Source organism: Corvus brachyrhynchos, unplaced genomic scaffold, assembly GCF_000691975.1.
Source record: "Corvus brachyrhynchos isolate BGI_N302 unplaced genomic scaffold, ASM69197v1 scaffold136, whole genome shotgun sequence".
NCBI lineage: Eukaryota > Metazoa > Chordata > Aves > Passeriformes > Corvidae > Corvus > Corvus brachyrhynchos.
The window spans coordinates 6,893,688-6,909,951 of NW_008239080.1; the positions used below are offsets into that span (position 1 = coordinate 6,893,688).

Below are 16,264 nucleotides of genomic sequence, written 5' to 3' on the forward strand. Positions count from 1 at the left end.
TCTTTGGCTGATACAGGTTGTATCACTATTCCTGACAATTTAACAGACATGTAATATTGCTTGCTCTCTCCACCTTAATTCAACATGGAGCACGCTGAAGTAAAAACTATTAATATAAGCAAGTATAAATGACAGTTTAAGAGAACAAGAGCTGAAAAAAATATGGACCAGTTTCACCTCGAATTAATTTTGTTGAGGCTCTCTTCCTACTCCACCATTCTCAGCAGGTAGAAACCAAACAGTACATCAAAAGTATATATTACGAAACTGTATGTGACCACTTTTTTCCCACTGTTCTTGGGAAACTCTGAAGCTCAAGAATGTGGCTTCTGCTAGGAAAGATGAGACTTGAGGTGGAGCAGCCCGAGAGGCACATGTCTCCCTTGGCACTTGGCACTTTAAGCCTCCATCAGGGGAATTATTTTGAGCTGTTCTCTTCCCACCAAAAATTACCTTGAGGAAACAAGCTCATCTAGTTTATATTTCTTTGTTACAACTGCAATGAACTCATCTAGTAAATCTAATACCATGTCACAAGAAAGCTTCTTGGATCAAGTACAACTGCATTTATGCTTACATAACTGCTTACTAAGACCATTATTTTCCTTTGTAAATCATTCATTTAAGTGAATAATATTTTGTTAAGCACTTTGAACATAAAGATCTGACAACCAGAACATAACAAGAAGGAATACAACAATTTAATGTTATTATCATTTCTTCATAATGGCAAGTATCTAAAAAGCTAAGGCAAGCCTAGATCTGGATCTCAAATTCCCCAACTCTAAGTGATTTGACTTAAAGACAACAACAAGAGAACACGCTCCACAGTGACAAACAACTCATCTACCTCAGCCACTCTGTCTCCTGCTTGTACCCCAGCCAAGTCTGATGGACCATCTTTTGGCAGCCGTGCAATCAGGATCCCCTGGTAACACAAAACATAGTTTTCAGACGTGACAGTTTCTCCCATTGTTCTTAGAAGTAAAAAGCAAATGGGAAGTAATTAATTTTCAAGACTTATTGTTCTGTTGCCTCTATAAAATTAAAAACTAAATGCCTTAGCACATTAGCAAGACAAAAAAAAAAGAAGCCACCATGGCTGACATATACAACAATGAACAAAAGTCAGTAATTGTTTACACTGTGCCATGGGGAACAGACTTGAAAACAAAGCTTTATTTAAATGATAAATCAGTGAGAAGATGTGTGAAATATTTCTCTCAAATCAAGTTAGCTCCTGGGAATGAGCAAATGAGATGAAGAGGCATGTGGATTGCCAAGGGAGTGACCCCAAATTGAGGTAGAAAATTAAAATTAGACAGCAGTGTTTCAGCCATCAGGTTGCCTTTGCAAAATCACTGGTTTACATTTGTGTTTCTCTTCCAAATCATCCCTTCTGGAGCTTCCCCAACAAGATCTAATGCCAGATCCTACTCTGGGAAATAAGCTATGTTTACCCTTGTTAGCTTTATCACAAAAACAGTAATGTTACATGAAGGACAAGCTCAGAAAGAAAACAAAAAAACAAAATAACTCAAGGAACTACTCATCAGTCTATTCCTAATGACCACTAGATAAATTTTGGATAATGAAATGCACCTCATCACTGTCTTTACATGAAGATGAGCCCTTTCCACCAGCAATGCTAATACCAAGACTCCCCATTTGACTGCACACAGTAATGGTTACCTGGAAAAGAATTATAATGGATAAGTAGCCTGATTAATCAAAAACCTTGCCTATCAGTTACACAAGCATTGAAAATCTAGCTCCCACTCTGAACACCAGCAGACATACCCCTGGAGAGCCCAGCCCAGAGTAAAATGGTGCTACCCCTTCAATGGGTATTTTTCTTCAGTAGAAAAATGGTGCTGCCCTACTGGCACATGCAAGACTTGTCACCACTGCTTTGAAACCATGGACTGAACAAAGACTCAGCTCAGTGCCCACCTGCATGTACCTTCGACTTGACCTCACAATACCAAAGCTGGATATATAAAGTGAGATGCACGGCTACAAGAAAAGTGGGCTTTGTTGGGGTTTTTTAATGGGAAATTCTTTTTCCATATAAGCCATGGGGAGCAAGGACAACCCTCAGCTTACTCTCTCTTTAAGGTAAACCTCACGCTATCTGCCATGCAATGTGCCCACTTCTTTGCATCTTTTATAAACTGCCTCACACAAGAGGGCTTCCCCCACAGACACAGGGCCTGCCCCACAGACATGCAGAGCCCCCCAGCAGCAAGCACAGCCCATGCAGCAGTTCCAAACCTTCAGCGGGGGCTGCGGCACATCCAGCACCTGCAGCTCGTCCGGGATGCGGCTGCTCTCGCTGGGGAAGCTGCCTGCTGCTGAGACAGGTGGCTGCACCTTAGTGCTGGATCCTGGAAGAGTCTTCCCTTTCATTGCCAACTTGTGCTTTTCCTGAAGCATTTTTCTGGTATTTCTTTGATCTCGCATGCTATCATTGCTATCAAAAAGGCTGCCCGAAAACTTGGAAATAGGTTCCTGAGGGTTAAAGATAAAAAAGGTAAACATAGCAACAGCAAGGAGAATCTGAAACACAGACCTTACCCAGGCTAACAGGAATTTGTTCCTCACTCTCACATTGCTGTATGATAGAATTTGTTTCACTGAATACAAAACTGGAACTTTACAGCAAACATACAAGGATTTCTTTTAGCATTATTTCTCTGGGCATGTTTTGCCCTCGAGACTGGGGTTGAAACTGTGAGAACAGGGAGAGGACTGGGATTTGTATAGCCTCTCCCTGGCATGCACAAGCACACGTAACACACATATATCCATATGTGCATAAATCCTACAGTGCCCTGTGAAAATGACAGAGCATGAGAACAAGACTATTTTGGGCAGCCTCTGGCAGCCCCGTAGCATGAATCCACTGTTCCAGGGGAAGGAACCACACGCACAAGGCAAAGGAAAGATATTTCCATACAGAAAATAAAACATTTCTCATAGTTCCTCAAAGCTCACATTCCATTTTTGGGAGCATAGGTGTGAGAGGGAAGGCAAACCCCTACCTTTCATCTACACATCTAAGACTTTTTTTTAGTCATTGGATTGACTTTAGTTGCAAATGGCAGTGAGTGGAGACCTGCAAACCTAAGTGATTTAGGAGTCCTCTGGAAATGGAACCTCAACGGTGATGCATACTAAAGCCTACTTTGAAGCCTGGCTCTAGGATGAACCTACTCTGAGATGCAGTGAGGAGCTCACAATGTCACCCTATGCTTAGATAAACCACAAGGGCTTGAAAAGAGAGATACACAATTCAAATACATTCACTAAACAATTAAAGCTTCAGACAAGTTTGCAAAATATAGTGATATTTTCCAGCTATCAGCTATTCCTGGCGAAGGGTTAAACAAAATTCAGACACGATGCTCAAATTCTGTTCACATTTTATGAATGCTTTATTTATATTTAGCTGATTTTTGCTCCCTAATCTGATGGGTTAAGGTCAAATCAGATCTTCATATTGCCCAAATCCTTCTATCTTCTCTTGGCAGTAAAATGATGCAGCGAACACACACCAACACCTCTGAAAATAAGCCCCATATGTGTTTTTCTAAGCTGGGAAGTTTAATACCAGAAATAAAAAGCAGTGGCATTACCTTGAACAGCTGTGCAGAACCCCAATGGACACTTTATTTTTCATCTATATTGGTGCTTTCCCACAATCTCTTTTTGGCTGGGATGGAAAGAAGCATTGCCAACCCCAGGGAAAGCATACAAGGCATGATTGCTTCCTATTTTCACTTAAAAGGAAATTTGCTTAGCTTTAACTCACATAAAACATTCATTACGTTTCTTCTCTTGAGAGAGATTCCTCTTTACAGTGCAAGGCTAACCAACCTGGAGATGGCTCAGTGCTGTGGGTGCCAGGGAGGAAGCCCATGAGCAAGAGCCAGGACTGTGGGCTGGAAGAGGGGGCACACCAGGAGCCCTCACAGGGGCTAGGAAGAAAAGAGAGGAAGAGGAGCAGGAGCCCCAGTTCCTCCCTCATCTCCCAGCAAACATCAGGAAGGATGGTGAGCAATGCCCTGAGAGGGAAAGGCTGCAAGAGTGCAATCACAACCTCCTTTCCCAGGCTAGGACCAGGAGGACAGCCAGGCTGCTGCATAGGTGACAGACACCTGCCAGGCACAGGCTGGAGAAACTACAGCAGGCAGGGGCTCACAGACATCAGCATCCTGGAAGGGCACCACCCAAAACGTGCAGCAGAGTAGCACTGCAACCTCTCCTTTCTACCATCCAGGCCCAGGGAGACGCTGAGCCCCAAGTACTGCCAACAACCTGCTCACCTGAAAGAGATGGAGGGAGGCTGCTAACCACAGATCTAAGTAGGAGTAAAGTAAAAAACGTGTCTCAGCGTTGCTCAGGTTACTCATCTTAACCTGCAAGTTGAACTGTACTCTTGAGGGTTGGATGGATTAATTGCAAGCAAAGTAAAGGAATAAAACATTGAACTCTGCACCATCTGCACAAGCAAGGACATGAGAGTACAAGCAATGCACAGACCCAAAGTGCTCTGCTCCATAGCACTGTGAGCAGCCATAGCCTCTTCATAGATACACATTGTCTCCCCCAATTTCAAGACTACTTACATCATCAGGATCCTCGAGTTCCTCTGCTTCTTGCTCAGGACTAATCCTTCCTTCTCTCCATTTTCCATTAGCAGAGCTGAATTTGTGCAGGTTACCACCATGAAAACCTTCCTTTCCCTTCAACGAGGCCCAGCGAGAGCCCTGGGAGCTCCAGTTATGGCCACTGTACAGTTTAGGAGACTTGGGAAGCCACTTAATAGAGTCCTGAGGGGGAAGAGGACATAAAAAAAAAAAAAAAAGGCAATTAATAGATTTTAAGAAAGCAATTGAAGTATGTAAGTGCAGAAACTCCCTGGCAAGTTATTTTATATTCTTGCAAATACTGTTTCCCTTTTTTACCTTTAGAGGTACCTTCAGTCCCAGAGAGAGACTTTGCCAGTTAATGGGCATTACTGGTGATACAAAGAGCAAGCAAAGGCTGCTGAAAATAGTGGAAGCCTTTAAGGATTTTTAAGAGCATGGGACCGAGCCTACCTTCAGCATCATAAAGAAGAATTAATGATCAACAACAGTCTTCAATAAAGTGTACTATTAAGAAAACAAACAAGAGCACTTAGACCTTTAGTGACCATCTCATCTCACAACCTGAGTTTAAAAAACTATTAAGTCACTCCCCTCTTCATTATTCATTAAATAAAATGTTTCATTTGTTGAATGGTACCAACAGAAAGCACAACACTTAACTGATCTTTTAAGGATTGGTGATTTTCAAAGTGATTATAGTCCAGTTATCCCAAAATGTCCATTACTTATTTACATCCAAAATACTCCACCTCTCTCACTTGTACACAGAAGTTTATACATGACAAGTTGTGTCAAGGTTGCCTATGTACCTAAATTTCACTGTATTTTAGAAGTCACTTTTCAAAGTAACTTTTTCTTTGAAGCTTTCTTTTAACCTCACCTCTGCATTTTCTTACAGTGATACAAATCCGATGGCAAAAAGCATCCTGATGCCATACAAATAAGATACATCAATAGAGAAAACAATGTAACAAAAACAACTTTCAACAAGCTTGTGGTGGGGCAATAAGAAGCACACGGTGACTTACACGTGTTTTAACAGGTATTTGATTCAGATTTAACAGTTCTTTAAGTTTCCATTTTCCTTTTTAAATGCAGAATGTTTATATTCACACACACACAGATTTCTTGCTGCTACCAGCAACCCAGATGTCACCATCTCTATTGGATCTAAAGTTGATAAAGACAAGGAAATAGGACAAGATTGTTCATGCTGGACACACTGATTCATCTTCAGCTGCCAAAGGTCCCCTTGGGATTCTTCACTTGCTTTTGGTTTCAGGATGGCTGAAAACACTAGGAAATGGAAATGGACAGTATCTCAGCACCTCACTGGAAAACACCACAGACCTTTCTGTGAGCCTTGAAAAGATGATAACCCCAATGCAGGATTATTTGTATTGTACAAGGAAGGCATGATTGGCTTCTGCAGGAAATTTGCTGTTAAACCACATTTTGAACTGCACTGACACTCAGTGATACCACTATTTGCAGATAAATAGCCCATATTCCTGGTTATTCTAAACCACATTGCTCAGGACACTGGAGGTGATTGCCAATTTAGTTATCAGTGGGAAAGCAGCACAAACAATCACAACACGGCAGTGGCTCCCCTTCCTCCTGACAATTCAAAATGCAAGGCAGGATATCTCCTGATATTTCTTCACGCTCATCTTGAATAAGGAAAACACAGGGTACCCTAAACAGAAACTTTGCTTTCTGTGATTGTTAACTAGGGGGATAGCAATTCTAATCAGATAGATAAACAGTACACTAGGTGAAATTGTTTGCTATTGGCTTGGTCTGTTGTATTTCAGAATAGCTAATGTGACATCTCTCAATGTTCAGGGTATTTCAAGAGACAAATTAAATCCTTGTCAACTTCTAAGCTCATTAGGAAGTCATAAAGCAATTTCACTCTAAAAATAAACACGGGTACAGTGAAGCATTTAACTCCTTCCAAGGAAATGTCTCATCCTTGTTTGACCCTGACCCCTAATCCTAAACAACAGCTTCTCAAACTCAGCCTGCCAAATTCTGTAAGACCAGTAAAAGGCTATTCCCTCAACGTAACAGACAGAGATTTCTAATTAAGCTTATGCTGACAATCCCTTCATCATTTTAGGCATACATTGAACTGCAGTGGCAGCCTCCTGTATGCACAAGGAGCAAGGTGATGAACATCAGTAGATTTTACATCCCTATGCCCCCTGCAGTTCAGCTGGGAACACAGAGCTACAGGGCACTCCTGCTCCCTGTCTGCCTTCTCCTATGGCAGGATGCTTTTCCTCATGCTGACATACAGCTGAAAATAAATTCAGTACCTGTTTAACACCTGTAACCCAAGAAATTTTAGTCTTTAATATTTTTGATCTACAGCACTACAAAGTAAAACAGAGACAACAGAACAATTTTGGTGAAGAATTTTCACCAGGTCTACACAGTACTGTGGATAGCATTATCTTTATGAAAGTTTCCTAATTTGGTTCTATCAGTAGCAGAAGATGGAATGGAACAACCAGAAATGCCTTTTAGCCTATATTTGCACGTACCTGCTCTATGCAAAACACCACAGGAATTATACTTTCACAAAGTAAAATGGAGAAACCGAGCCAATGAATGCTACTGCTGTGAGTGCAGGCTAATATTACTTTGCAAACAAATCTTAATCCTCAATTGTTTTTTACAGCTTGATCCTTTTTGATGAAAGAAAAGGGAGAGGGGTGGAAATAAGAAGATAGTGAACTCAGCCCCTCAGTCTGATTTTTTTTACTGGATTTTGTTTTCCCTGCCAAAAATAAAGCCAATTCCTTACTCTGATGTATTAATGAAAATTGCTTTAGATGGGCGACAAGCTTCCATCACCCCTCAAGGTAGTTCAGGTAACAGAAAGTAGATTTGTACTCCAAAAACGAAGCTCTCTCAAAAAACTTGCAGTAATTTATTAGCTCATTCCCATTATATTAAATACTATAGGACCACGGTTTGAGACAGGAGGCTACTGGCAAATATCCTAATATGAAGAAAAAAATGATCAGTTCTCCTCACAGAATTTTACAGATGATAATTGGTCTTCTTACTACACAGGTAGAGTTTGGAAGTTCTTTCTTGTGTTTCATATGTGGGGAAGCTAAGACCCAAAAAGATTAAAAACGTGATTGGTTTCAGTCATTAGTAGCAAACACAAAGTGAGATGCACATAGATTTACATCTGCTTAAAAATAGGTGGAATGAAACAAAGAAGGCAAATTCTGTATTTAGGACTTTAAGCTTCGTGGGTATGTGGGTGGTGTAACACTGATGTTTTGTAAATGCAGAAGTGTTTTGAGGGAGAAAATATTTACCAGCCTAGCAGTTATTATGTTCCATGGAAACACATTTTTCTTCTCCCTTCACTGTTAATGATCCTCACTGATTGGTAACAGATTGTTTTGCTTCACTTTTTCACCAGCAAGTCAAGTGACATTTTTACCTCCTTTCAACACGTTTTTCATCTTTTCAAAGGCAGCCTCTTCGTAACATAACTACTGCTCCGTATCATATCCCTGTACGTTAAGAGGACAAATTGTTCTCATAAAGCACAAGGTGTCTGTTCTGGTAAGATCTCACTAACAAATGCCCTAGAGAATGCATTTCCTCCAGGAAACAAAGGTGGTAAATGAAAGAGAATCCAAAAGAGCCTAACAATAAAAGCCAAGATATGAAAGCCACCCATGTCTCTGAAGTACCCTACTGAAATCACACAGGGAAAATGAAGCACCCTGCTTACAGCCACAGCCTGGTCTCCACTGGCAAGTAGAAACCAGTTACCTAGAACATTACAATGGTCATACACCTGCTACCACAATTCAACTCAAAACCCCAAACACATATTCTTACCTGTTTTTCTATTTAAAAGATGATTTGCTTAAATAGCACAATTATGGGAAAGAAAATGTTTTTAAAGATGCATTTCCTAGAACACTTTCGTGCTTCTAAGTATAACTACACATAACACATTCTACTAATCAAAAACTATTTCGGACTCATTCCCTTTTTAATGCACAAAAGACTGTTTCTAAGAAAGCATTGTGTAATTCACATGAAACAAAAGCTGAACAAAATGCTGCTGAAACAAAGGCATCCTTGAATATACTTTCACTGGAGGAGAGACAACGTAAAAGCTGCCTGAACTGATTATGGAAGCAAGCCTTATACACTTTGCTAGCAGTAAATATATGACTTAATTTCAAACTCAGATATTCAAGTATTAACTATCCAGATAAGATTTTTTAAATTTCCTGAAAATACAATTTTAAAAAATTGCTGTAGGTTATCCTAAAAATACCCACTATGCAAATGCTCTTCAGACTTGGAAGTTTTCTTCCCTTTTGAATGAACAAAAGTCATCAGTAATATTCAAACAAACCTTTTAGCTAGTTAGTTTGGATTTTGTTTTGGTTTTAAGTTGCTTAGTGGAAGTTCATGACGCCATTAACAAACTAAAAAAAAATTCACTCGTTTATAATCATGTCATCATGTAGTGCCCTGTTTAAGCTTCCAGAAATATGGGACAATCATATCTCCTATGAGCTACTTCAGAATGATTTAAAGCAGCCCATTTATTTTGGGGTTGAGTAAAACTGGCAAGTTACTGAGAGTGATCATAGAATCAGACTGTTTCCATCATGAGCATATTCCCTTAACTTGCCTGAGTTTGCCTCAGGAGCAAAAGAAGACAGTTTTAGTTGGACACAAAACTATTTAAACGCTTCAAAGTCCTTTCTCCGCATCATACTGGTGGATGCGTACAAACTGAAATCCAAGCTGCTGATGCTTTGGTGGTATTTCCAAGCTCTGTGTGCATCTGTGGATCTTGAGGAAAGTTACTGCAGTCAGCACTGGTCTTCCACAGTGAGAGTTGCTAACATTTGGTGTTTGGCTGTTACCACCAGCTGCACATCAGAGATTTCAGCCAAGACAACATTCCCCAGCAATAGAAGAGCACATCAGAGAAACAGTGTCAAAGGTTACTGTACATCAGGTGTCCACTTCCTGGTGTTAATGCCAAGGGAGGTTTGCTAAAACCCTTCTCTGAAACATCACTGAGGAGCCACAGAGTTCTCTCCATGGACAATAGTACTGCTGTATTTTCAAGAGAGGTCTTCTCCTGGAAAAAGATCAGCTACTTGTTAAGATCTCAGAGTTAAGGGACTAATAACAACAGTTTTAGAGGCAAATACCTTGAACAGGTTACAAATTTAAAACCAGACTGCCATGAACCCTTGCTCCTGAAGTTAGCACACAGTCCAGCTACACTTATTGAGCTCCATCCTCAAAGCCCTCTGCTCTGGCAGAACCCATGACTGACCAGCCCACTGCCACAAGAACTGTGTAAGTGGGAAGAAAACAAACACTGTCTCCAACACCCACCAGAAGAGGAGACAGGACGGCTCCTGCAAAGCAGCTCAGAGAGCTGTCCTCAAATCAGGCATGTGCTACCCACTTCAAAAAAAAAAAAAAAAAAAAAAAAATCACATTCTTCATTCAGCTAGTGGAATAATGATTACAATCCTGACTTTATAATAAAAGAGGGAGGAGAGACGTTCCTCAAAAAAGGCAGGGGCCACCCACTTCAAAAAAAAAAAAAAAAAAAAAAAAATCACATTCTTCATTCAGCTAGTGGAATAATGATTACAATCCTGACTTTATAATAAAAGAGGGAGGCACTGTTCCTCTGAAAATTTCACAATTGCTTCAGAAGAAAGGGAACACCCAAAACAATTACTGGTAGTCAAGACCAGACAGCTTTTGTCATATTCCCTGACAGCAACCCAAGCACTGAAACAGATTTGTGTGTTTGTTGGAGACTGAAGATGGGAAACACTCTTATCAAGTCAATTGAAAAACTAAAGTAATTTTATTTTCTGGAGTCAAGGCAAAGAATGGTGGTGAATTCTCCGCAACAAAAGGTCTAGATACTTCTGATAAAGTGTACTTCTGTCTCAGTGGGAGGCGGACATTTACAGCAAACCTGGATAGTATCAACCAATATACTAAAAAATGCCCTTTTAATAAAACTTAATTCCTGGCGTCACTACTCTCTCTTAAAAGCTGAAATTATGAGCTGCAAGTAGTGAAACCTGTTAAGTAGCTAATCAACAAAAAGCTGCTCACACAGCACTAGTAAAGCATCAGTGCTAGACAAGCAGCAGGCCAAGCAGGACACAAACAAGTCACTTGCTGGAAAGAACAGCATCATGCAAGTTTCCAGTACACGCTTTCCTACAATACGCTGATTATCAAAAATATGGCACTTAAGCCAGAAAAATAATCTCAACACATAAATTACATGGAAGTTGTGGGAAAAGCCTGGAGCAACACACAAAGGATGGAAAAATCCATTGCTACACTAACTACGATAGCACAGGTGTGCCCTTTTCCTTCCTATTCTTTTAAGGCTAGGAATTGTGACTTTGAATAAAGAGAACTTGCATGCAGTACCTGGCAGGTTAATATTAAATCCACTCGACCAGTATGGTGAGTTGATTTTCCCCAGTTACCTGTTTATAGCTAATAAAAAAGCATGCAAATTTTGTAGCTTCTTTGCATTAAACCCACCTCTCAAAAGATTTACAAAGTAGGAAAAGTTTATAGAGAAAAAATTCATAACCATATTCACTACTCAGGCTCCTCACAGCATCAGCAAGAGAAAAAAAAACAGAGACTGGGAAGATAGGGCTTGTGCTTTCAAGGACAGACATTGCTTCATCAGAACATGTGTCATCAGCTTTTTCTGGCTATAAAACACAGTTAAAACTGCCTGGAATGTTATCAACACTGTTGGGAGAAGTGTACCTCAACCACTCTATAAAATGGCATATACATGGATCACTCGAGATCAGAGGGACTTCTGAGGTCTAAGCTGATGGAGGTTTGATCAAGTGGAATGACATGCAAGTTGCTCTGAACCAGCATTAGGAGAGAGAGGGTAGCCACTTGTCTCTGCACAGCGAGTATCCAAGCATCTTGTCAGCCCTGAAAAGCAACACTTCATCTGCTATTATTCCATACCACCAGCAGCTGTTCCCATACCTCAGGGTGTAGCCTGGAAATTACACTTACTGCCAGACTCAAACACTACACTACCTTGTATACACTGTTCAACTACCTGCAGCAGAGCAGAATCTCAAATTGCCTCACCAAAAAGTATAAACAAAAGACATTAACGAGATACAGTGCTACGCAGTGTTAGTGTAAAAGACTGAAAAACACACCTCCTTTATCTCTCCCCAGACACTGACTGAAAAAACATAATAAAAATCCAGACTTCCACTACACAAATTAACAAAGTGAAGACAGATGGCAGTGAAAAGCAAGGAAACACCAACATTCCTCGGGGGAGAGTAGCTGGTTGGTCTGATGAAGGACCAGCTCCTCTAACCTCTCATTAAGCAATTGTTGGATTCTAGTCTGAGCTCAATTTATTTTCTTTTACAATTGAGTGGAGGCAAACATTTTCAATATGCATTTCATACCACCCATCTTTGGCTGAGATGACCACAAGAAATGATACCAGCCACCCTTGGGTGCAGGAATGTGAAACCATCCCAAATGAAGGCAACCAGCCTGGATCACCCACTTATTTATCTGTAGTCAGAGAAACCACAACAAATATTCCTTCCACTATTAAAAATTTTTAAAAAATCACCGAAGTAAAAAATATTGACTGCTGACCAGTTACTTTGCGTCAAAGTGGATGCAGCAAGTAGTGCTTGTCTTGTGGTGAGTTTGTGGGCTGCAGCAGTCTCCACGAGCCTGCTGAATGTACAAAAAGGAACTGCCGAGTGACACAGAGCATATCACAGCACTGGGACAAGACTTGCATCATGTTCTGACTGCAGCAGGAGGTGCACAAGGGCAGTTAATTATTTTCATCTGGTGGCATGTCAGGCAAGGGCCCAAATCCAGGCTTTATGCATTCATCTTGCTGATGGAGCAGACACTAAAAACTAAACAAACCACGGCCTCCAAATGAAAAATTGGCCTCACAGAGACTTGCTGCCTTTGGCTCTTTTAGGAACTGTCTTTTTTAGGAAATTTTTTTTTCATCTCAAATGGGTTTGTTGCGGTTTACTTGGACTCTGGGTACAGGGTTTCCTGTATTTTTAAACTTTCGTTGTGCCAATTCCAGTAAGTACTTTACAAAGAAAATTCTACCCAAGGTTGGAGTGAGCTGTACCAAAACCTGATTTTCTTTTTGGTTTTATTTTAACAGCAGCTTACCAAGAATAACCAGGAGAACTCTCCTCTGGGAAGAATGAAACAGCACTACCACTGAACTGACCTAACACCTACAAACCTCCAGCACCCTCCTGCAAAGAAACCATGTCTTGAAGCTTAAATGAGGAATCTTTGGGATGAGAAATGAAAACTAATGCATTGTACCAGGTTAGATTTGAATACTTGCAGATGGCTTGAAACACCTACTTGCTCAGTATCAAAAAGAGAGCAGTGCCTTTTGTAAAAGCTTCAAATGAAAATTCAAAGAGTTAAACTAAAAAATTATCACATATTGCAGGTATTAATTTGAACACAAGTTATTATGACTTCCCCGATCTCCTCCTTTCCCACCTTCTCCTAGATCTCCTCATACAACCAACATTTACTGGAAAAAACATTCAGTAGAAGAAAGGGCATCATTAGCCACACAGAACTTCAGGTCTTTCATTTTGTTGAAATTTGGGTTCATTGCATTATCTAACACTAAATATATGACATTTTTGCTCTGCACCTCAAGTCCCTCACTGAACCAGTCAGTGGTCTTTGTTAGCTCATGGCACGTACAGAACCCAGAGACATCAACATCAGTCTTTATCAGGCTTTTGCAAAATTGTTATTTACTGAATTCAGTTCAGTTAATACTTACCTTTATAAACAAACCAGAACCCACAGATTTAATAAGACCTTGAAAGCAGCATTGGACAACTGAAGTGCAACACAGTAACAGTGACAGCATTAATTCATAGATACTTTAATTGCTGGTTTAATGATACATCACATCTACTGAAGCTTTTAAAGATGTTTTTATTATGGTTTTATAAATTTTTATAAAACCACCAAAGCACTTTAAAGAATCATGCTTTCTTGTGTAATACATAAAACTAATTTCATACTGTGCTTCTGAAAGTTTATCATGCTGTTTTCCAAGTTATCTTACAGATGGCACATATAAGAAAAAAACAATGGAAGCATGAATTTCTAGTGACTGCAATGCAACAAGGCATCCAAACCAAGATGTTTCATTACAACTAAGTTAAAGTGTGAGTGCATTATGTAATGAACATTAGCAGTTTGGTCATTTAATCTTAATTCTGTTTACAACAAAACTAACATTTGTGCTTCACAACCTAAGATCCCATAATACAAACATAAATTCTCTGCTGTAAAATTCCCAACAAATTACTGTCCAGAAAGAAAAACATATCTAAAGCAAGAGACCAAATCTACTCACTTTCCTCGAGAATTTCTATATTTAAGACTAATATGACATACCAGACACAATAAGGCACAATGGGTGGTACAAACAAATGAATACAGTTGTCCATGAAACTTGTTCTCTTCCACAAATACTAAAATATGTACCGCTCAAGATAAATTTTCTCTTAAAAATGAAATACATCATCTTGTTATGAAAGTCCTATACAAAAATTTAAAATTTACACCATCTGAGCTGCCAAAAAATAAAAAAATGTACCGATTTCCCACAAAACTATATTTCTCACCAGCACATCCAGCCACTGGGAGGAAGGTATCCCAGCACTCTGGAAAAGAAAAGCATTATTTCCCCTGTGTTTAAGACAAAAATATTGTATTCTGCATACAGTAGTGTATTAAACTTAAAAAAGCCTAGGACTATTAAAATTACAAAATTGATTTGGAAATTATTGGTTCACTGCCTGGATGAAATAAGGCACTTTCTTCCAGCAGGCCGCACTTTTCATGTGTATGGAGACGATGAATCAGGTTCTGGTTAAAAACAAAAAGGGGCTCAGTGAGGTCCCAGAAGACGACAGGAACATTTAAACAGCAGGGGAAGACACAGGAGGTAAAACCTGGAGATGAAACTCTACACAGAAGTGGTCACTCTGTCAATGGCATTATTGACCTCGTTTTTGTTTGAATCCAGTCCTTTAGCAGCATTCATATCATTCCGTAAATTCTCCACTGTCTTTTTCATGTTCTTTAATTCTCCAGGGTGTGGAGTGGCTCGCCTTAGAAGTGTTCTCTAAAAATAAACAGCGCAATAAGTGGTTTTGCCTTTGTCTCTCTGCAAAAACAACATACACTTTCAAGGCTTCAGCATTCAAATACCAAATATTAAGTATCAATTTTTTTCCTTTTTTTCCCCCCCCTTTTTCCTTTTCAAACTACGATGCTCTGTGATGAACAACACTTTAAAAGCTACTTGTTTATGAAGACAGGGAAGGAGGTTTTAAGAAGTCTCTAAAAGCAAATTTTGTCCTCTTTTGGACTACTAATCTGAAAGCCGCTCAAGTGAACTCCAATTACAAGTTATGAAGTGAAGATTCTTTCGTAACTATACTTGGGGATTTTTTTTCTCCCCAAAAGCATGCAAATGATTTAAGATCACACTTCAAACATAAAACATCCATCTGATTTTGAACGACTCTCACAAGATCTCTTTACAGTTTTAGATGGTGTTTGTGTGAAGCTCCATTTGCCTTTCAGCCTCACCACATAGTCTGGTTCTCTAGTCAGTTGAGAACAAGCATTTTGAGAGGAAGAGGGAGTATTTCTCTCCCACCTTAGACACAGGAATGTCTATCATTGTGCCGAAACCTTTACAAGGAAAACAAAAATTTACAACTACTCCAATTAGCATCCAGGCTGGAGACCAACAGAACACCACAAATACAATATATGTGTAATACAGGTATACATGCACTTACTTTTTAGTGGCATGCATGTAAACTGTGCAGAGTACAGCAGAACTGATGACCCATAAGTGGATGCTTTGGTCAAGACTGCTTCGGAAATCTGCCCTTCCCTCTCCTCAGAAAGATCATAAACTTTTTTCCCCTAGAAAGGTTCTTGCCTCAAATCAGGCTGTAATACCAGGACTGAAAGCAGTTATCTTCAACACCTGAGCCCTCACTACTGCATGGACATTCTCAGGTTGGCACAGCTGTTAAGCAGCATCATTCTGAACTCCCTATCAGTCTGTGAACCATGCCTGTTAAGAGATATTTTGTTTCTGCTGCTTTGGAGTAAGCAACTACCTTATTTTTTCATTTCCATACTAAAGTAGGAGTTTTTATAGTCACTTTTTAAACTAAAACAATCCAGACAGTGCCCTGAAGTATCTCAAGCTGAAATCTAATGAGGACCACCAGCAACTTTTTAGAGCATCAGAGAAGCACATTAAAAATGTGACTGAAGCAGTCCTAATCTTTACAGAGAGTTTTAATTGTTAATAAAAGCTAGTAGAACTACAGATCATGTTGTGTTTTGATCTTCAGGACATGCAGAGCCCAACTTAATGGAGAGGTCTTATAAGTACAGTGACAGATGTTCCCACATCCTCTGTTTAAGTGGAATACTAATGA

The 16,264-nt window shown here is 39.8% G+C and overlaps 1 protein-coding gene across 1 annotated transcript in view; it reads right to left on the bottom strand.

Moving 5' to 3' along the window:
- Positions 1–16,264, bottom strand: part of LRRC1 (leucine rich repeat containing 1) — an 84,575-nt gene that overhangs the window by 14,346 nt on the left and 53,965 nt on the right. The window contains exons 14-17 of the mRNA XM_017739212.1: positions 4,632–4,835; positions 2,275–2,511; positions 1,603–1,692; positions 851–928 (exon numbers count right to left, since the gene is read on the bottom strand). Of these exons, the coding sequence (XP_017594701.1) occupies positions 851–928; positions 1,603–1,692; positions 2,275–2,511; positions 4,632–4,835 (609 nt within the window). The remainder of the gene's footprint in view (positions 1–850; positions 929–1,602; positions 1,693–2,274; positions 2,512–4,631; positions 4,836–16,264) is intronic.